We start from the raw sequence: 21830 nt of genomic DNA on the forward strand, positions 1-21830 counted from the left end.
CGTGTCCCGGCGACGGCGTCGCTGATTGGTGGCGGCGGCGGCCCGCAGAGATGAGCGACGCTTTGTGATTGGTCCGCAGGTGCCGCTCGGAGAGGGCGGGGGGAGGCGGAGGGTATATGTGGAGCAGCGGAGCCGGCGGAGCGCAGGCACCGGCGGAGCGGGGAACGGCCGGGTGGGGTGGGCGGCGGCGGCGGCGGCGGCGGCGGCGGCGGCGGCGGCGGCGGCGGCGGCGGAGGAGGAGGAGGAGGAGGAGGAGGAGGAGGAGGAGGAGGAGGCAGTGACTGCGGGCGGCGTCCGGGCGTAGGCGGGCGGCGGAGGGGAACGCGGGACGCGTGCGTACCTCCAGCCTGTAGCGACAGCTGCCGTTCCCCGCCGGCAGCGGCGGCGCTGGCTGGCCCCAGCCATGCTGTGCTATGTGACCAGGCCGGACGCGGTGGTGATGGAGGTGGAGGTAGAAGCGAAAGCCAACGGCGAGGACTGCCTCAACCAGGTGAGGGGGGGGCTTTCCTCTCCGCCGTCCTTCCGCCCCGCCGCCTCGCGGCTCGGGGTCCCGGTGACCGCTGGGCAGACCGTTGGTGCCTGACGGGCGCGTACGAGAACCGGTGGGGAGGGGGAGGACGGAGGAGGAGCGCGGTCTCGCCAGCTCGCGGCGCGCGCCCCGGCCGCTGAGGGCGGCGGTGGCGCGAGGCAGGGCCGTGCGGCACGACGGGGTGGCGGTCGCCGCAGTCTCCCCGCTTTCCTTGTGGTGGGTTTGTTTCCCTTCCCCCACCCTCCCCACACCGCATCACCCACCCCCCCACCCCTCCATGTTGGATGCAGATGTTCCTGCATCCCCCGCCTCGGGGCTCCCTGGCCACTTCTACCTTCTCCTTTCTCTAGCGCCCGTGCGAAGGGGCAGGCGGGGGAGCCTGCGGAAGGCCTCGGCCTCACTGCTGTGGCTTGCTCTAAACGTTCCTAGGGTCGGGGGGGACACGAGCGGGACCCACCTGGCCGGGGGGACCCCGCCCGGGCAGTGCTGAGATGAGCCCCCCTTGGCCTGCTGGAGCCACGCTGGCTGAAGCTGTCGTCTAGGTGCTTTCTCGCCTTTCTGTCGCCACCGCCTCTATGTGGCTGCGGCGGCTGCCGTGAGGATGCTGTAGAGAGCCAAACGTAGCAGCACAGGCTGTTTGTGGCATCTAAATCAAACTTGTGGGTTGTACTTTTGTCTTCTTGCTTAGAAGGTGTTACTGATTGTGATGCTGAGTAACAGATACTCGTCTCTTTTGGAAATCCACTGACCCTCTTAAGTGCCTGTCCTGGGGGAGGAATTCAACCGTGGAAGTCCATGTAGTTTTCGATTAGTGTAGAAATTACCAATTTATTCTTGGTATTTGTCTACGTGCTGTTTTGTACACAACTTAAAATCCACTCACTAAGTTATCTTTGGTGTAAAGGTGCTTACAGCATGATTTATTTTTTGTTTGAAATGAGCAGTCTGAAACACTACTTGATTCAGGTGATATTCTTCATAGTTATGTTGTAGGCTTATTATAAAGAACCTGTTTGTTTCAGGTTTGCAGAAGGTTGGGAATTATAGAAGTTGATTATTTTGGACTGCAGTTCACTGGCAGCAAAGGGGAGAATCTGTGGCTGAATTTGAGGAACAGGATCTCCCAGCAGATGGATGGTTTAGCCCCTTATCGATTGAAATTAAGAGTCAAGTTTTTTGTAGAGCCGCATCTCATCTTACAAGAACAGACAAGGTAAGGTGAAGATGGTTGTAAGTAGATCTAACTTATTTTGTTTCCAGTTTCTGTAGCTTATGGAAGTGATTACACACTTTTTTTCTTCCATCTTCTGGTAGTCTTTCTTCACTTTTCTGTGTAGTTTTAAAACCTTAGTGTTATTTAAATGTATTATTCCTTTTTGGGGAAAAAAAGAACAGTAAAACTGGTAATATTGTAAGTATTGTGTAGCTACCGGTAAGTAATGAGTGTGGGTAATTGCATAAGCACTTAGTGCTGGGAGTGGAAGGAACTAAGCTAGCAGTAGCAAATTATTTATATGGTATTTGCATGCCCGATAGTAACCCCTGCTCAGTGGTGTTACTCTAGGTCATTCTAAACCACTGGTACAGGAAGGCAGGAAACAATTCCTCCCACAGAGCAAAAAACTTGCTGAATTCCTTTTCGTCTGGTATTATGTTACAGTAACTTTCAAATAGCTGCAGGCCCTTTGAGGCTACAAAAGAAGCAGCTGTTGTGCTTCTTCTGTGGCCAGTCCTGTTAACTAAGTTCTTATAATGTTAACCAACTGTAAGAATTAGTCTTCTGAGATTAGTAGTCAACGTTTGCTTTAATCCTTGAGTTTGATAACTCAACTGCAATTCATGTGGTAATGTTTAAAGAAAGCTGTGTGCACATATATTTAATGCTGACCTTTCAACTAATTTTCCTGTTAGTTTTAAATAGTTAATATAAATGGGGCATATTAAAATCTAGTGTCTATATGGTAATGCCAAAACATGTTTTTCACTACTCACCCTAACTTGGTACTTTCATAATTAGGAATGTGGGTATATCACAGTTCTGCACAGAATATTTGTCTAAAGAACTTGGTCAGAGGTTGACAACATGATTTGGTGTTTATTCAGTAGAGAAAAGGTTTTCAGTTAGGAGTGCGCATTGATTGTTTTGTTTCTTGAACTAGTGTGCAGGGGAGCAGTGTTTTCAGCTCCTCAGTCCAGCTGAAGTTTTCAGAATGCTATGGAGTTGGGCTGTAGTTGTCCTATATAATACCTTTAGTTAGGCAAATGCATTCTAACCAAATTTCAGTTTTGCTGTACCTTATTTTGAATAAATAAATTCCATGGCATGTCTTTGGTCTCTCTTTGAGTAGTTTCCTTAAAGAAATTTGTCTTTTGTTTAAATATTCTCAGTGAGAATAAGTATAACACCAAGTAACAAAGGATTTTTATGGAGAACAAAAGGAGCATCGCAATTTCATACCTGATGAGGCAGAAGAGACTACCCTGAGCATGTTGGATGTGTCTCCACACACAGACCAAATCAGGGTGAATCTGAGAAAACCTAAAGCTGATAGGTTTGGTGTTTTTATGCTGTCCTTGATGAATGTTTGTTGAACTTCACAAGGTTTTTGCAGGCACCTGTGTTTCTGCCTCCAACACTGTCAATGCAAGACTTGGCAGGTTGTGCAGGTTAACAGGGAGCTTGAACTGGTGAAATGTACCCCAAGGGCGTAAAAGGCAGGTTGTATAGCTAGAACATAACAGCTCACATACATACACCAAAGTAGTAAGTACTTCTCCAGTACAAAGATCACTTTAAAAGGTTGTAGGTGGGACAAGCTTTCTTTTATGTATGAATTAAGACTGTTCTAAAACTAATATTTTTAACAAACAATTTTAAAATCAATTGAGGCTTAGTCATCAGAAGAGGTCTATTAAAATTCTGCTCTGGAAATAATTAGTTCTCATTTGGGAGAGCAACAGGCTTTGAAACTAGTATTTAATGTCACTCTCTTGCAAACATGAATAGTCCTGAGGCTTCAGCTAAGCTGTTCAATCTACATTGAGTATTTTTAGTGTTCTTGCCAAAAACATACAAGTTGTAAAATAGTTTGCATTAGCTGCCTTTAGTTTTGCGTGCCCAGTAGTCTACATGTAGCAGACCTAGAACTCCACAATGCCTGTGGTTAATGTATATTTCTGTAGTGTTAACACTGAGTTTCAGTAAATTTATCTCTTTTCTTGGATCTGTTTGTGGATTTATATTTGCGTGTAACTGTGCATTCATAGAGTTTGCATGTAAGCACATGTGGTATCAAGAACACAAACTTAAGCCTGCCACTGAACTTTGCATCAATAGGTGTTTCATAGAACTGCAAGGATTAGCTGCACAGTTATAGCTGACACCTTGTTTCTTACCTTTACTTGCAAAGTCAGTGTGCTGGTAATGAAGAAATAGCAATGGGGGTAGCCATGGTTTCCTTTGGTAGTTATGTCCACAACTGATGTAGGGTGTTTCTGGCAGAGCTGTTGCCTTCTGGTCCCTTGTGTGAAGAATGCTGAGGAAGTCTCCCAGTCTTTTACTTGCTGCCTCTGATGTTTTTACATATAAATAGATGCATGTTGAGACTGCTTTTGAAATTTGGGAAGCTGCAAGTAATTCTATAGTTTGTTGATATGCTTCATCATTATGATAAGTGTTGTGACTGAGTTGTTACCAGTTTTTTTCTATATACTTTGGAAGCTTTGTCAGCCCCAGTTGTACTGCTTCGTTAGAGATACTTGTCCTGCACCTCAATTTAAAGCCAAGGTGTATGTTTTTACGTAGCAATTTAATGTTCAGGTTTCTACATGCTGTGTGCAAAGCCGATCTGGCAACTGAACATCAACTTCTGCTTTTGGTACCTTTAATCAGTGTGCAATCCAGTGGAAGATCGCAACCTCATACATTTTAATCTTCTTATGGAAGGGAGCTTTCTTGCCACAGGGTGCAAAGGCAGAGCAGGTTATATTTGTACTTTGATCATGATGGCAACATCCACCTTCACTAGAAGTGCCTCATAAATCGAATTGTGTGTATGTGGAAAAAACTCCTTATTACCCTTTCTTTTTACAGGGTTAAAAGTGGTTTATTTTTATTGTTCTTTGGATACCAATTTCTAACTTTTTGACTGCCTGGTACTGAGTTTCACAGCAGGATTTTGTAGTTTAGAACTGTTTTCAGTGGAATGGAAGTCCTTTGGTGCAAGAATGCTATTCAAATTTAATCTGCTGTCAACTAGAGTTTTACAAACAAGTCTGAAATGCAGACAGAGTGCTTGTTTAGAGGAGTTTGAGTAACTACAGGTTTTTTGAATGGAGAATCACATTGGCCTGAAAAAGGCTGTTATCATTTTTGCTTAAAGATCCATGTGATGGTCCAAGATCTGGATCTGGCTTATGTCATGTTTGTTTTCATTGCTTTACTGATTTCTTGAGAGGTAATGCAACAGCTAGTAAAAGAAGTAAAAAGTCAGGGTTGTTTCATCAGAATGATTTATTGGGTGGAGTTTGTATCAAATTTGATTACTATGCACTGAATTGCAGTTTGGCGCTGGGACTTGGAGAAATGATTACACTTCGCTCACCAGCATTTTCAGGTGACACTTTGGTGGTGGGAGGCCAGGGGCTTGCTGCCAGGCCAGGAGGAGCTGTGCTGTGGTTGCTGTACTCCTTGAGGGTGGTGTTTGCAGTAGTGGGACCCTGGAGCATGGTGTAACAGTGGGTGACTGGGGCTAATTTGGCTGGCAGCTGCTCGGCTGGCCAGGGGAATCGATGACTGCAGCACTGGGGCATGGCCCAGCAGCTACAGGAGCGTAACCCAATTGGCCTGCGCCTCTGTCTTGGGGCAGTAAGTTCTTCTCTGGCCAAAAGCTTTCTTTGTGAAATGTGTAGCAGATAAGTTCTGAAACTGGCATCCACCTTAACAGTGAGTGTTTGCTGAGCCACATGTCCAGCAGTTTGTGCCAAACAGTTGTCCAGGAGAACAACGGCTTTAAATCTGGCAGGATAAAGTCAACATTGCAGTTATTGCACAAAAGGAGAAATAATTTTGAAGTGAATCATCTTTTGAGCAATATAAGATTTATTCAGATGTACTTCAAAATGGGCAAAGTTATTTGTCTTGTGTAATATGACTGGAAATCAAATATTCATATCTAAGCCATGACAACTTAAAAAACATGTCAGATTCTAACACGCCACACAATCTCATGAAGCATTCAAGAGCTGTATTTGCCAGCCTTGAGATAGGTTATTATTCTGGAAGCTGTTGAAAGTTGTGTGTGATATTTCCTAGTATTTGAATTATATTTACGAAGTACATTGTTTTTGCAGTGTTACCCAGTTGTACTGATGAATTAAAATTAAGAACTGGCTTGTAAAATACTTTGATCAGATGGATGCATGTAGTAGGCAGAAAATAAGAAAAACATCTTATCCTAATAATGTTGGGTAGACAGAGCAGCGGTGTCATATTTGTTACTGTGCAATAAAAGTCTGCCGTAACAGACACCAGGGTCAGTTTAATGGATCTGTTTGTCTAAATCAGAGTTGAATTGCAGTTGGTAACCTTTCACCTGCTCTACTGAGAACAAATAAGAACAAAGATACTGAGAAACAAAATTGTAACCGCTCCTTTGTATGAAGTGGCCTTATATGTGCTTTTAGAAACAGAATTATATTCTATTGCTAAGAGTTCTTTATCAATATATTTTTAGGGAGAACAATAGCTCTTAATTTTGATTCCTGGACTGCAGAATTGTAAATTTACTTCACAGTAGGAAAGAGCCTTACCCTGTGGTAAGGAGTGTCATACCCCAAAGAGAACAGACAGTTCCTTGGGACGTATACTAAGATTCTTGTCAGCAGTCTGGCAAAAGAATGGGTTCTCTTGGCTAGATTTCTAGTTTAGGAATCATTAGTCATATGCAGATACTTTTATTGGTAAAGGATTGGGGTTTATCACTTTTTCCACTGCCAGTTAAGTTTAGAGCTTAAAACTTTTAATATAGTCTTTAGTTTTCTATTTGCTGTTTTCTTTTCCTTGATTAAAATAGTAGTAGGAACAGTTTTCAGTGCAGAACTTTGATTCCTAATGCACATAAATGTCCTCAATGAATTAAGAAAGATAAATTAATCTTGTGTTACATATACTCTACACTTTTCATAGTACTTATTTTGGGAGGTTGTTATTGCCAGTTCAGTTGGATGAACACTAACCAGGTGATTTGTCTTCTGTAGGAATTTCACTGTAGTGAAATACTGACATCTGTTTCTGGTAGTAGTGTTCAGTATAGTCAGCCTACATAAATCACTTCACAGGGAGGCAAAAAGCAATTGATGTGATATCTAGGTTGTGACTTCGGTTTGGTGGCTGTAGTTTTTTCGTAAAAACGGCCATCTGCTGAAATCTTACAATGTCCCCTTTCTACACTATTTGTATCAAATTACTTATGTGCAACTATAATACATTAATCACACTGTACATTTGATTGTACTGACTGTTTTAATATGCACATAGAACTTAAATTGTGTGGAAAGCACTGGGGCAAAAACAAGGATACAAAATAAGTATAAAATCACTAGTGTAACTAGTGCTTGAAGAAAGCATGTGATCCTGTTCTAATTCTAAAACAGATTTTTTTTTTGGAAGGGAAGAAGTTCTGCCTGGGGAGTGACTAATGAAGTATAGCTCTGGCAAACTTAATGTTTTGTCCTTTAATCAGTATGTCTATGTACTGTTTTGAACTAACAAACTCAAAGGAAATGTTCTGTAACTGAATATACAGGAATATCTAGCTAGGATGAGGTTTGGGGTGAAACTAATGCTGGTTTAGGTTATATAGATTCTTTTGTACTGATGCTGTGATGTAGAACTTGGGCTACAAGTGCAATGGAAAGTTCTGCTTGTTCTTAAAGCTGTCACTAGTTGTTCAATGTCCCAGCATGTCTGGAAGGTGTTTGGATGCTGAGGAGCTGCAACAATTGATTGGTAAAGTTCAGAGTTTTGAAGTCTTGTTTTCTATGAAGATTTAAAGGCAAAATGAAACTTCAGCAAGAGTAGTAAAAAGCTGGAGAATGTGTTAAGAGAATATTGGGGCTGGGGGTAGGAAACATACATTTTGTCTGACTTAAGTTACCTGCTACAAATTTGAAGTAATATTAATGTATCATGTAAAGCTGAAGTAGTGAATGATGTAGAAACAAAACCAATTAGTTTCTTACGTGGCAGTCAAACTAAGATATTCTACCATCAATGTCGGAAATGTAACCTTTAGAGGACTTCAGTTATAAAAAGTTCAGCTTTCAGTTTTAAAAGTTCATTGTTTTAAAACTTGCTTGGTAAAAATTCCATTAAGCATCAAATACTAACACTGAAATAATTCTGTGAAAAACTGAGTACCTTTTTGCTGCGCAACCTGAGCATCTTTAGAGGTGGGAAAAGCTTTAATTTTTTTCATTGTATCTAGATAGTCCTAGAGAGAGGAGGAACACTGGATTAAGTGTTATGAAGTGATTAGGTCCCAATCTAATTTGCAAAAGCTTACATAAATACTTTCTGGTAACTAAGAATCTTTAATATGGCCAGGTTTTCTAGAGGTCCTTTAGACTTTGCAGAATTGGATAAGGAACTGCCTCAAGGCTCCTAATGCTTTAGTTTTGCTTGATTATATTCAGCAATAAAAGCACATTCTTTTGCCTTTCTGGTAAGGATCAAAAGACTTTCTAGTTCTGTGTAAAAATAAAAAAAAGATTAATCTGCTTTTGTAATCAGATTCTGGCTGGTGTCATCTTTTGAACCTTGAAGGGAGATGATTTTGCAATGGATATGAATATAACTTTGGAGAAATGCAATCTTAAAGACTGGATGTTGTATGCATAAAATAAATGGAAGGTACAGACATTTAGGTGTGGTAGTTGTAAACATGTCAGCTAACGAGAAGAAAATTGTCAGTTATTTCTTTGAAATACTGTATGTGTAATTAGTACCTAGTTAAAATGACTGGAAAACCTGGTCTGGTATTAACAGAGGGTCAGAAGTGAATGAAAAGCAATTTTATGAAATGTCAATCAGAATTTATTTTGGTCATATTGCTTTAGTAATTAATCAGATATTTTGCCTGGTTTTATGGACTGAACCCCAAAGGAAGTATGTACAACCTACGCATTTGAAAAGCCACAGCTATGCCTTTCTGTGGCCCAAGCCAAAAGTTACAAATTAGCAAGGTAGGAGAAAGGGCTTGGAGCAGAGGTTTGGGACTTGCTCCAAGAAAAGCCTAAACAAGGAATAACCTGTTAACAGTGGAGACAACTGTACTGTCTGAAGTTCTGGTCTTCTTGCCACCTAAACTTGCATCCTGTGCAGAGTGAGGATATTTGCTTCCACCAGACCCCCTCTAGACTGCTGATTGATGTCTAGACATCAGAGTGACGCAATTAGGCACTTGTGTCACAACTGCAATGAAGCTCTAACATGCCTCTAACTGCTTGCAAAAGGAGGTGTTGGAGCTGTGACTTGCTGCAGGAAATGGATTGTAGGGCAGCTTATGGGACAACTTAATACCTGTTTTTTCCTGATTGCAAAAGTTCTGGAGACGGGGCATCTTTTGGGCCGTATTTTCTTAGCTGCAGCATTTACCGTAGTAGAGCTAAGAATGAACACAAATTTTGCAAGTTATGTAATTGCTTATAGTGGTGGAAAAGTAGCTCTACTTGCCTTGTGACAATGGAATTGTAGGGTGTTACAACAGGATATATATGAGGTATTATCCAGAGTTCCTGTTGGAAGGAAAGCTAATCACTTACTAGCATCTTGAACTGCACTGATGAGTAATTCAGTATAGCTTTTTAAGAAAAGTAGGTTGTACTTAGTTTTAGAAAAAGCAAAATATATATGTCCTGTTACTGTGGAAGCTAAGATAGTACCCTGTGGGTACTAGGCCTCATTTACTGTAAGACTTTAGTGATACATTAACTACTTCTGCGTCTGGTTTCCCTAAATATGTTGAGTCTTAAGAGCAAATTCTAAGAAATTTTTGTCTTCACTGAGGGGGAGATAAGGATGAATTTATAGAAGCTAAGGTAGACTGTAAGGGAAATTAGCATGCTCCTGTTAGTGTTGGTGGACATTTTGATTTGTGTAATTAACTGACCTAGTAGATAGTTAACAGCTTTGAATTTTTCAGCTAGTTGTCAAACCTGCCTTGATCCCAAGTGTAAAAGTTGGTCTGGCAAATATGCTTACGCAGTAGATGCTTCTGCATTTATTCCACAGTGCCTTTTCAGATGTTTCAAGATCTTCTGTTATTCATGTTGCTGCCAAAAGCACCATCTTCCCTTTAACTGTGGTGGCAGAGGCACTTCAGCTGTGTAGGGAAAGTGTGGCTTTTCCTGTTGTGTAATAGATGTGTGTGCTGTTTTGGGCTGTTCTTCACAAATTTGCTTTTCTTTAATGCAGAATAACTTGTAAATGGCAAGAAATTGAAAGAAATTTAAGCATAGGAAACTAATCTGAATATATTTTATTGGCATTTTACTCACTAAATTGAAAGTACTACGTAGCCTTGAGTTAAAGTAGTTCTTAAGAACGTGATATTAAAGTACTAATTTATTTTAATAGTGCTTTTAGATACAGTCTTCAGTTGTAGCCTCATCTCTAAGTGAATAATAAGATGGAGGCCCTTTTCTTTCCCTTGTGCCAGACTTTCTCTCCTTGGAGAATTTGCAATGAAGGTACCATTACCAAACTAATCGTTACCAAACATAACCGAGATGTTATTTGATATATATCTTGACTACAAACATCTTTTTAACATCTTCTGTAAGCAAACATTTCTGATTCCATTGCAGGCATATGTTTTTCTTGCATATAAAAGAAGACCTTCTCACTGGTAATCTTCAGTGTTCTTCAGAGCATGCAATTGAACTTAGTGCGTTGTTGGCACAGATGAAGTTTGGAGATTATAACCAGAACACTGCCAAGTACAATTATGAGGAGTTGTGTGCAAAAGAGCTCACCACTACCATTTTGGAGAGGTAAAAAAACACGGTGATATAACCTCCTTTTTCATGACCAAAAGAACAAGATTTTGTTATGCCCTTAACTGCTGATGCTATAGTATATCTTGTGTTAAAAAAGCCTTTGATCTCCAAAACTGTCTAAATTATGGCCTGAATGTTTAACTAATATTCTGATTTCAGTTCACTTTAAGCTTAATTATGAGTGTTTTTGTGAAAAGCAAAAGCTGTTGAACTTTAGTAACTGGGAAAATATTGGTATCTAAATACATGGAGCGGGTAATCAAATTGCAAGTATGTCTTAGACCTACACTTGTGAAAGGAAGTAACAAGAACTTATGGCTTAGTACCCTTGCACTGAGAAGTAAACAGGATTCCTAAAACACCTATACAGCTCAATTCCTGAATATCAAGACACTTCCAGTGTGTTATTCTTTTTCTATAGATTTTCTATTTTAGTTAAGAGCTTAGTGGTGGTTTAGGTTGGGGGTAGGGGGACTTGGTTGGAAAGCCATGATTACATGTAGCTTTTCAATTTCTAAGCAAATGCGCAGTATTTTCTTCTGAACATTCTCAGGATGTTTTAGTAATTCTCAGTTCTTTCCAGTTTATGATTAGTGGAAATGCATAGCCAGATAAAGCAGGTCAGGAGCATTTACTAATCTGTTTAACTAGGTCATCTAAAAAGCCATGTTAAAACAAGCTGCTGACAGTAACAGCACATACTTGAGTTATTTCACCTACTCTTAATCTTTATCAACAGCATTATTGCAAAGCACAAGGAGCTAGAAGGCTTAAGTCAAGCTTCTGCTGAATACCAGGTTCTACAGATAGTTACAACACTGGAGAACTATGGGGTAGAGTGGCACTCAGTGAGAGATAGTGAAGGGCAAAAACTTCTTATTGGTGTTGGACCTGAAGGCATATCAATCTGTAAAGATGACTTCAGCCCTATCAACAGGTATGTGTTTTGTGGAACTGTTTTCATCTTCCATTTTTCAGAAGTACTGAGCATGCCTCTGATTTTTACATAAATGTACAAACCTGCTCTATTAATTAATAAAAGGAGCTCTTGGAATGTAGGGTCTGAGAACTCTACCTGCTTATAATCAATATAATGGGCCTTAATACTCTACATTTTTGTAAGTATTTTTGAGGTGGCATCTTCAATCCAGCATTACAGACAACAGCCAGAAATCATTGTACCTTCTGATAAGTGCACCGTAGTAGTTTGTGGAAAATGCCCTTAAAAGCTAAATAACCTTTCCCTTCTTATATTCATTTATAGGATTGCTTATCCCGTTGTTCAAATGGCAACTCAGTCTGGGAAGAATGTATATCTGACTGTTACCAAGGAGTCTGGTAATAGTGTAGTTCTGTTGTTTAAGATGATCAGTACAAGGGCAGCAAGTGGACTCTATAGAGCAATTACAGAGACGCATGCATTTTACAGGTCAGTATTGCCACTGGAGTCAGCTGCTGCTGCTGGTCTTCACAGTATCTGAATGAAATGCTTAGGGAACCAGCAGTCTGACTGCACCTCAGAAATTCTCTGCAAAATGTCATTGTCTTTGCAGCATCTACTTTTCTCTTAAGCCCAGAAGCTGAAGCTTTTTGCTACTTTCTGTTTTGTGGGGTGGGAGCACAAGAAGAGCAAAACTTCTCGGGCTACCACTATGAATAACAGGCTTCAGAATACAAACTTACTGTGTTCCTTGACACTTCATAAACAGTACATACATTTTTTTGCCCCTCTGTAAGAGGGAGGATGGGAGAGCAAAGGAAGAGAAAGATCTTGTCTTTCAAAATACCTAGGTGTAGCTCATATGCACATATACTTGTTTCTCCTTTATTTGCCTCTTCCAGTTGCTAGACGATGCCTGTATGCCACCCTCCCATCCCCTGTATTTAAATCTTCCTATGATTGCTCTGTCCTTGCTCACATGCCCAGGATTTTGTTTCATGCTGGCAGCTATCTGTTGCCTTTGTCCTATTGTTGTTTGAGGTAGGGGTGCTATAATCATTTGCTGATGGCTGATTTTTTTTAAATCCCTTCTTATTCCTACTGTGAGATCCAACACTCATTGGTAGAACTAATTGTCAAAGACATTTAATTCAGAGAAAATGCCACTAACTACAACATATGTTTCAATTACTTTGTAAGAAGAATTGGACTTAAAGCAGAGGAAAGTACATACACTAGGCAAAGACCTGTCCAGCTTATCAAGTTAGATCACTGTAATACTGTTACAGCAATTAACATCAACTAGTTGCCTTTCTAACCACTGCAGCTAATCAGCAGCTAACTGCTGCTTGTTTTCTGAGCCTGATATTAAGCATGTCTTGTTCTGCTCTGTAGCTCTATGCTCTTGCACTGCTGTCCTGCACTCTTCATACTCTCTTCCAGGCAATTAAAGCTTAGACAGCCTTTCACTTTCTGATCTCTGTCTCTGCTTGTAACTTCTGCTGTCCTTCACAGTTTCTGATTGTAATTTAAGCAGGCTTTTAGCTAGGCGATAGCATTTGGCCGTAAGCTTAAATCTTGGACTTCAGGCCTGGTGAGGCAGTAGTCCTTGGGTTCTGTGTCCTCTTTCCTACGTTGTCTAAAGAAATTATATACCTTAACAGGCTTCTTCAGATTTAACTATATCACTGAAATGTGACAAGCATGGTTAGGGTAGCTGAAATACTCAGTGGCAAATAGAAATGGCTTAATTTAATTCTCTACACTGCATTCACACTGGTTCCCTTCAGATATAATGCTAGTATATAAGGTAGAGTAGAAATTTGGTTAAAGACATCACTTGACTCTGCTAAAAATTTTTGAGCATGTGTAAAGAGGTGTTATGCCAAAGACTATTTATTGGAATTCTTTAACGCAGTGTTTGGAAATTACCATATAAAGAGGTTGCCAAGCTGAACTGGATTAAGCAAGCACTGGATGTTCATATTGGCGTAATACCTTAAGTCACTTCCATAGGCTAACTCTGTTCTACCAGACACTTCACATATTTGAAGACGTAAAATAACTGTCACTTTTCCATTTTATACTCCTCAAAGTAGAGTTGTCATGCAAACAACACTTGAGCTTAAGTATTACCTCAGACTGTTCTTTTTGCTTTGATTTCAATGCTGTTACTTCAACTGTGGGAACAGATTGCAAACTTGGTTACTTAATACCAATAAACCTATCCCTACATTTGTCCTTTTCTGTAGGTGTGACACTGTCACCAGTGCTGTCATGATGCAGTACAGTCGGGACTTAAAGGGCCACCTAGCATCTCTATTCCTAAATGAAAACATTAATCTTGGTAAAAAATACGTCTTTGACATTAAAAGAACATCAAAAGAAGTTTATGATCATGCGAGACGAGCTCTTTATAATGCTGGCATTGTGGATCTTGTTTCAAGAAGTGACCAAACCCCACCGAGTTCCCCTCTTAAGTCTTCGGAAAGTAGCATGAACTGTGACAACTGTGAGGGTCTCAGCTGCCAACAAACAAAAGCTCTGCAAGAGAAGCTGCGGAAGCTGAAGGAGTCCATGCTTTGTATGGTGTGTTGTGAAGAAGAAATAAATTCAACCTTTTGTCCCTGTGGCCACACAGTATGCTGCAAGACCTGTGCTGCCCAATTACAGGTAACTGCAATGCTGTTAGGATGTGAATTGGCAAATATGTGGAGGTTTTGGTTTTCTGTACACCTAAGTTGTGGATTAATATGTTGCTGTTGATATTCAAGTATAACTTATTTTCAAGTTCAGATGATGTGTTTGAAAGATGTTTTAGCTGGGCTAACTTACTTGCGGTGAGGGAAAGGATTAGCTCTGTGTGTGTCACGATACCCTGTTTTAAATACAGAGATTATGGAGAATCACTCAGTTATTGTGTACATGGAGGGAAGTCTCCAGTAAATGTAGAAACTCTCAAAATATGAAGTAAACTAATTTCCTAATGTTTTTCCTTTCCAGTCGTGTCCTGTTTGCAGATCTCGTGTAGAGCATGTCCAGCATGTGTACTTGCCAACCCACACCAGTCTTCTCAATCTGACTGTGATATGATCTACATACACACTTTAAACCCATCATGTACTTTTTAAGCTGCACTAATATGAAATGCAACCGTTGATTGTGAAGAAGGCAATCACTTTGGCACCGATCCACGATCAAAAGCAAAAATACTGCGTTTTTAACAAATATTCTTTGTTCAGCATGTCCAAAATGGTTTGGGACATCTTTTGGGAGCTGAAGTGTAATCTATTCATGTTACCTAAAAGGAGAATGATGCATAAGTTTGTAGCATGGCAGTGTTGCCAAAAAGCTTGGTAACCCTGGAGGAATGTGGTGTACACATTGATATACCCAGCGAGAGCAATGCAGCCTTTTGTTTTACACTCTAAATCCTTTTTAGTACAGTCACTGCATTTATTTTAGTATTAAGACTAGCTTTTACAAATATCAGTTTAGTATGGCTCATAGTTTCTGCTTTTAGTAGACCGCTTTAAAGAGGAGCGAACTTTTAAAAAAAATTGGCTCTTAAACTAAAGTTACGAGGCTTCATCAAGCAGATGTGTTTAATTCAGAGTTCTGTTAAACAGCAAATGAGTCTGAGAGAACAGCTTTGGAAGGGCAGGACAAGTTTGTTAAACTGAAAGCGGTGAGGGTGGGGCAGGAAAGTCTTCTGGTTGACAATGTCCTGGGGAAGCGCTGTATGGGACTTAATTCACAGCTGTCAGTGGGCAAGGTCCTTCCAGGCTTCGCCCATCCAGCTTGGCTGGTGGCCTCAGGAGCTGCAGTCGGCTGCCTGTTAAGTTGGCTTTATTTTTGGAGACTGATTTTTAGACTATTAAACATGTACCACCATTAATTTCTAAAGTAAGGGTTGTATATAATTTTAAATGCTTTCTTCAGTTAACAACTTTATTGGGTAGGCCATTTCCTGCAAAAATGTTTATCTCCACCCCCTACTTGGGCATTTTGGCCTCTGGTTTCCTAGTGTGTTCTCCAGGGTACAGAGGGAACTTGAGACCATGTTTGGGTGCAATACTGGCTTAATCAAAGCTAGAAAGTACACTGTCACTTTACTGAGACTTTCTGACTATACTTCTCATATTGCCTTAATGTAGCAGTAATGTGTGTTTATGCATCTGTTTCTTTGCACAGACATTTTGTCAAAATATTAAAACTCTACTTTTTTATGACACATTAGCATATAAACCTTACTCTAAGAGGGTATTTATTTTTTCACTTTGTAAAGAAAATTTTGTTTCCTCATGAAGCAAGAGCTTTGTCCTATATCGTAGGCAACTTCTGTCTTTTTATATTCAGATTAATAAAGGACTTTAAAAAATCTACTTTGTGTTATCAGTAAGACTTTAATTGTTCTGAAATTCCTCTTGCAAGTCAGTAATGACCCAATACAGCGCAAAGTATTTTCATGTTTACAGTCTCAAGTGTTGTGATGTCATCTAAGGAGGAATGATGTTTCCTCAGGCGCATGCATATTTCAAGAGAGGGAAGAGAACCAGCATGGTATAACCACCTTTGTTCAGGCAGTATACTTAAACAGCTGACATATTCCAACTGTAAAATAGCCTTTAGAATTGACTTTGAAGAACCTTCCTACAGCAAATTGCCCCAAATCTGGAGTATATTCCAGTGAGGAGAGAAATGAAAAAATGCAGCTTGAGAGTAGAGAGTCAGAGTTCTGGCACTCTTGTCTGGAAAGATCATAATTACAGATGTGATGTCTGTGTTTTTGACTGAAGCTATTAACGTTTACTATCTTCTCACTGCTTTCACCTTTGTGAAGAGAAGGTGCTTGAGCACTCTAGCATGGACCTCTGGCTTACCCCCATCAGGAAGCTGAGGCAGTGCTGGGGTCAAAAGCACCAAAGCTTTCTGGAATCTGTGGTGCTCTATTCGGGCGAGTGTGAAGTCACTTAACTATGACACTTCAAAATCAGTTTATTGCTATGTAAAATGGATTATTGCAGAGTAGCATGTCCTGTTGTCAGGACCGTTCATCAGGCATCGAAGCTTGAGGGCCCTGGAGCTAAAATTATTTTAGGCTAGCTCTGAAACTGCTGATGAAGGAAAGGGGGGTGGCTGCCCTTACAGGTAGGAGTAGGTGCACATGTGCATTGGTGTACAAGAGTGCTAGAGCAAACCTTCCTCTCCTCCCAAGATGACTTTGTTCTGTGCAAATAGAATTACATTAGTAGCATCTAATCCATCATCCTGTGGCAGCTGGCTGCAATGGATTATAAATAAAAACTGATGCTTACACAGGCATCTGATTTAAAGCATTCAACAAGATGAAGCTGTTCAAGTAGGCAAGCTTTAACTCTGGGCCCTTGTAATTAAATTGGCTATGTAATTAGACATACCTAATAATAATTCCAGTAGTTAGAGCTCTGACTGAGTTGGGGTTTGGCAGGTTACATGGTATAAGTGGAGTTTGGGCAAAGCCTGTGACTTCTGTGAACAATATCTGCCTCATCTTGAGAAGCTGTTCAGGGGATTGGGTACGGGTCTAGGCAAGAGTCTGGCATGTCCTGGTTGCGCCTGGGACTTGGGAGTCTGGCCAAGGAGAGGGTGGAGCACAAGCAGAGCCTAGTGGCTTTTTCCAGTTAAGAGGGCGAGAGCAGTACATCAGCGTGCTCCACAACCAGCGCGGTTTTAACGGAATGTTCTTACCTGTCCTGAGCACCGGGTAACTTCTGCTGAGTGTTGCACATCACTAAAAGCCTCACCTGGTTTATGTGTAAGATCAAATGGGATGCAAAGCAGTGTAAGAATAGCTTTATAAGATGTGCCAGGGGAGGTTTAGGTTGGATATTAGGAAAAGGGGCTTCCCCCAGAGGGTGGTGGAGCACTGGAACAGGCTCCCCAGGGAGGCAGTCACGGCACCAAGCCTGGTGATATTCTAGAAGCACTTGGACAACGCCCTCAGAGCCATGGTGTGAATTTGGGGCTGTCCTGTGCAGGGGCAGGAGCTGGGCTCGGTGATCCTTGTGGGTCCCTTCCAACTCAGGACATACTGTGATTCTGTGATTTGTCCACAGACAGCTGTCTTCAGAAGCATTGTCTGAAATGGAGTTGACCATGCTACACTAGAAAAGTTGTGCTTAACTGCCCAAAACTGTTGCAGTATGCATTGTTCAGTGTTCGCGGTTCCGGTACGCTGTTTTCTTATAAGCAGTACCGTGTCTGATCCATGTGAGCTGCCAAGAGCCATGAAGAGTGTGAAAGAAACAATAGGAATTCTTGACCTCCACGTGCCACGTAGCCATCCTGCAGAGTCAGGTCTTGTTTGCCAAAGTGCTGTTCTTTCTCCTGAGTAGCTTTGTCTGAATGTTGTAACAGATGGCAGTGGGGAAAAAACAAAACCCCAAAACAAACAAAAAAAAAACCCAAAATTTTGCTGTGGGAACAACTGGAGTTTGTGTCCTTCACACTTCTTCCTCAGGAGAGGGAGGATTGATCGCAAAGCTATGTTTGGTGCCTCTCGCACCTTATCTTAGCGTGTCCGTGCGTACTGGGCACTCCTAACGAAGCCAGTTCCTATACTGGTACTTGCTACCCAAAGCTAGTACAACTTGGCAAGAAAACTCACAGAAAATTCAGTTCTTGTTTATCTTCAAAATTGCAGTGCAGCTGCTGTAATCCCATCAGGTGTGTGCAATGCCATTTTAAAAGCCTATCCTCTCCAGTTTCTGCTACAAGCACCTAAATGGGAAAACCTCACCTTGGGAGGCAGCATGGCTCGCTGGGTAAATTCAAGAGCAGGAGCCCTGTTAGTTCCTTGGACCTGAGAGTAGAACAGCATTCAGAAGCAGCCGTGTGGAGAGAGGGTTGCGAGTTTGAACTGTGGGAGAGATTCTTAGTAAAATACTGTTACACTTAAATGTTATTCATAAACCAGACAGGGATTTAGCAATAACTACACCTGCGCTACTAGGGCTGGGAGTTCCCACCCCTCCACTGGTATCTGCCTGGCTTTCATCCTCCCCGCACTGCATCTGTTTACAGAGAGCTCAGTCTGCAAGGGACTACAAAGGCAGGATGTCGAGGTGTTCCAAGTTACAACTGTTACAAAAGCACAGCTCTATCCTCCAGCATAGAGTCACTCATTTTAAGGTATGCACAAATGTTGAAAATGCTAAAGAACTGTAGGATGAAGGCTTCTATATTTTGAAATTATTTTGATTTCTTTCCCAAGTGCTGTGAAAGCACATACACAGCAGCATTCATGTATTTCAAGATTTATTCCCTTGCTAAATCAGCACTGTTGCATTCCTAACGCAATGCCCTAGGGGGAAAATTCTCATCCGTCAGCCTACACTATTTCACTTCACAGCAGCACGTTGGCATGTTGATCAAAGATGGGGGAAAATTACAGCTCAGATTTCACGTATACGGTTTTAAACAACAAACTTGCCATGGAGTGTTAAAATTACAAATTGACAAATCTTAGCTTCAGTAATGCCTGGTCAAATATCCTGAATCCCCCGTTTTCACTGAAAACATGCTGTAGTGCCAGGGATGTGCTTCAGTCGCCTTTGTGCCCATGGATTCAGCCAGCAGGAGCCTGTTAAAACAGAAGGTAGCAATTGACAAATGGGTTTAAAAGTGAGTAATCTCAGCAGAACTGTGGAGGGGAAAAAAAACAACCCACAACCAGGGCAGGCTGCCAGAAGAGGCTGACTTTCCACGGCAGGGCCTGAGCACGGCTTTGCTGGAGGAAGCCCAGGCAGGGAGTTTCAAGGGGGTTCCCGGTGCAGGGTCCGGGGCCGTGGCTGCCTCTGGGACAGGCGGCCTGGCAGGGAGCGCTGCTGGACCTCGGCCAGAGGGTTTGAGTGGTAAGCAGTCCAGGAGAGGCAGGACAAGGCCGGGCAGGAGATGAGATGTGCCGGGGCAGGCAAGTCAGCGCTGGGCTGGTAATTTCCCCAGGGAAACTCCCACCGGAGCACACTCCAGGCAGGCCATGGACAAACCTTCCCATCTGCAAGGAGCTCATAACATCACACAACTTCAAGTTAAGCAGGCAGCTGGACCCCCTTGGTTCAACAATTCCATCAACAGTCCTGGGTGGTAAAAGCCATCATGGTTTCAGGGTCTTCTAGTTCCCTGCAAAAGGTGGTACGAGCTAGGAGGAGGCACCAGGAGGAACAGAGGAAGGGCTCTCAGAACCCCAGCTAAAGGAATCACTGGGTTGGTGCTGTAGTGGGAAAACAACAAACTGATAACTCTGAAAACTCAGTGGGAATCATGATTCCTCTCTGTGTGAGAGTGGGATGTGAGGGATCCAGAAGAGTGAATGGGGCTGGTGCTCCCCTACACCCAGAGGTGGTGAGCAAGGTTCAGTGTGACCTCCTGTTCCTGCCGGGACTGGGGACTTGTGGGGGCTGGCCAGTGGCTAACTTTCATAGCAGTCATGCGTACAGCAAGTTCCTGAAAGAAAAAGGTCAAGCAAACAAACTATAACCAGCTTTCCGAGGGCTTAACAGGTCACTTATTGATTTCTTGCCAACTAAAATGCAGAATCCTTTTCAGGTGCTTGGAGGCTGTGGGAAGGAGAGACACAAGTGGGAGGGGAATCAATCTGCCCCTGAAAGCTAATGCCTTTCTCTGCCTTCACTTTGACCCTCTCCTGCGTGACCTGATGTGGCCTGTCCACTATTTGCTGACCCTTCCTTACTCCTGAAGACCCTTCTGTTCTCTCACCAGTGATTTCTGGGGTCCACCACCAGGCTCTGAAGCCAACTTTTCTTCTAGCAGCTGTCCACATAAGCTCTGCTCTGTGAAAGAATCTGACTTTAGCCAACACCATCCAGTAAGGATCTCGCACACACATGCACGCGCATCTCTTTCTGTGCCTTGTCAGGAGCACAAAGGGCACCACCTCCCTCTGTGGCAGCAAGAAAAAATAATCAGTATAAATTAATCTTTCCTCTTACCATTGGGGTGCCTAAACAACAATGTTTGTCTATAGCTAGCCTTTCAGGGTCACTTCGTGGTTACAATGGGATTAACCAGGTGTGCGTATGTGTGAAGGTGTTTGCCATCTCTATTTCTGTCCAGTAGTTGGTGTCTAGCTTCTCTGCTTCCTCAAAGCAAATCAGTGCAGGTAATGATAGACAGTAACATGGCAACTTTTTACATAAACAGGCTTTTTGGAGCCAGATCTTCCTCTCTCCTGCCAGAAAGCTGTTTGTCTGAGGAATCCATGCATCTGGCACCAAATTCCAATCATAGCACTACAACTGCGGGAATTACAGAGACATTGGCAGCTCATCTGAAGAGACAGTATTTGTTTTCCTTGTTTGGAACTATAAATAGTCAATAGAGGACTCTCATTCAAACTGTATTGATGATTGAAGTAATCCAGGCACAGAGACACAGCCAAAAATTGGACTTCCGCTCCAAAGCAGATCCAACTCTTGCTTCAGAAGGTGAAGTTCCAAGAGGTCAGTGCAGAAAGCACGTGCCCAGCAGCAAACTAGCCCTGAAGATACACTGATACGCCAGGTGTTTGTGTTTGACCTTCAAACTGTTTGCCTCTGTTGTTGTCTGAACTGGAATTTTTTAAAACACCTTCGGCTCTGCTGTGGTGTGAGCAGCTGACTTCCTCCTCCGTCCCTCTGAGATCCACAAAGTGAAGCCACACCAAAGCGTCCTGCAAGCACCCTGTCTGGGCAATGCACTGACAACGTGGGTGTTACACCTGAAGGGCAGTTGCAGGGTCTTTATATTTAGTACACTGGAAGTGGTGCTTCACTGCCTTGTCGCTAGGGCTTTCCTGCCCTGGGGAAGACGTGGCTGAAACTCCCCTGCAGCTGAAGAAGTAAATGACCAGAGTTTTATTCCCTGGGTGAACAATCCCTCTGCTGCAACAGGAGGAAGAGGACTATGTCTTTCTTCCCTGATCTTTTTAAAAGGGGAAAAAAAAAAAGAGAGAGGACAGAAGATTGCTCCATTTCTGTTTTTAAGAACAATTGCCAGCCCCTTACTGTAGGAGGCATTTGAGACTGGTAGGAATGATAGGTGTGGGAAAAATTTTGGAAGGAAAAAAAGGGACACAAATGTATTGCCACAATGAACACTGTTGCCTGAAAGACTGTGATCTTGGGTATGTGCCCAAGTGCCCAAATGCTGGCATTTCCCCCTCAAGTCCTGTTCCCTCAAAAGGGATTTCCCTCAAAATCAACTGTCACGTCCTGCAAGGCAACGGTGCTACTGCAAACAGTATTTTCTCTATGTGGCAGG

The 21830-nt window shown here is 42.3% G+C and overlaps 1 protein-coding gene across 2 annotated transcripts; it reads left to right on the forward strand.

Moving 5' to 3' along the window:
• The first annotated feature begins 148 nt into the window (after positions 1 to 148).
• On the forward strand, positions 149 to 15913 carry MYLIP (myosin regulatory light chain interacting protein). Of its 2 annotated transcripts, none has more exons than XM_075083968.1 (8): positions 149 to 187; positions 272 to 490; positions 1552 to 1742; positions 10397 to 10582; positions 11328 to 11525; positions 11853 to 12017; positions 13781 to 14201; positions 14532 to 15913. In XM_075083968.1, the coding sequence occupies exons 2-8, from the start codon at positions 404 to 406 to the stop codon at positions 14619 to 14621; spliced, it is 1338 nt and encodes a 445-aa protein (XP_074940069.1). In that variant the 5' UTR covers positions 149 to 187; positions 272 to 403; the 3' UTR covers positions 14622 to 15913. The 2 variants fall into 2 exon arrangements, with proteins under 2 accessions (XP_074940069.1, XP_074940070.1); XM_075083969.1 differs by having other exon boundaries at positions 1600 to 1742.
• The last annotated feature ends 5917 nt before the right edge of the window (positions 15914 to 21830 follow it).

Source organism: Phalacrocorax aristotelis, chromosome 2 (assembly GCF_949628215.1).
Source record: "Phalacrocorax aristotelis chromosome 2, bGulAri2.1, whole genome shotgun sequence".
NCBI lineage: Eukaryota > Metazoa > Chordata > Aves > Suliformes > Phalacrocoracidae > Phalacrocorax > Phalacrocorax aristotelis.

Coding starts and splice junctions, on each gene's coding strand:
- MYLIP (XM_075083968.1), top strand. CDS start 404: ATGCTGTGCTATGTGACCAGGCCGGACGCGGTGGTGATGGAGGTGGAG. Junction 491..1,551: donor GCGAGGACTGCCTCAACCAG/GTGAGGGGGGGG, acceptor TGTTTGTTTCAG/GTTTGCAGAAGGTTGGGAAT. Junction 14,202..14,531: donor CCTGTGCTGCCCAATTACAG/GTAACTGCAATG, acceptor TTTCCTTTCCAG/TCGTGTCCTGTTTGCAGATC.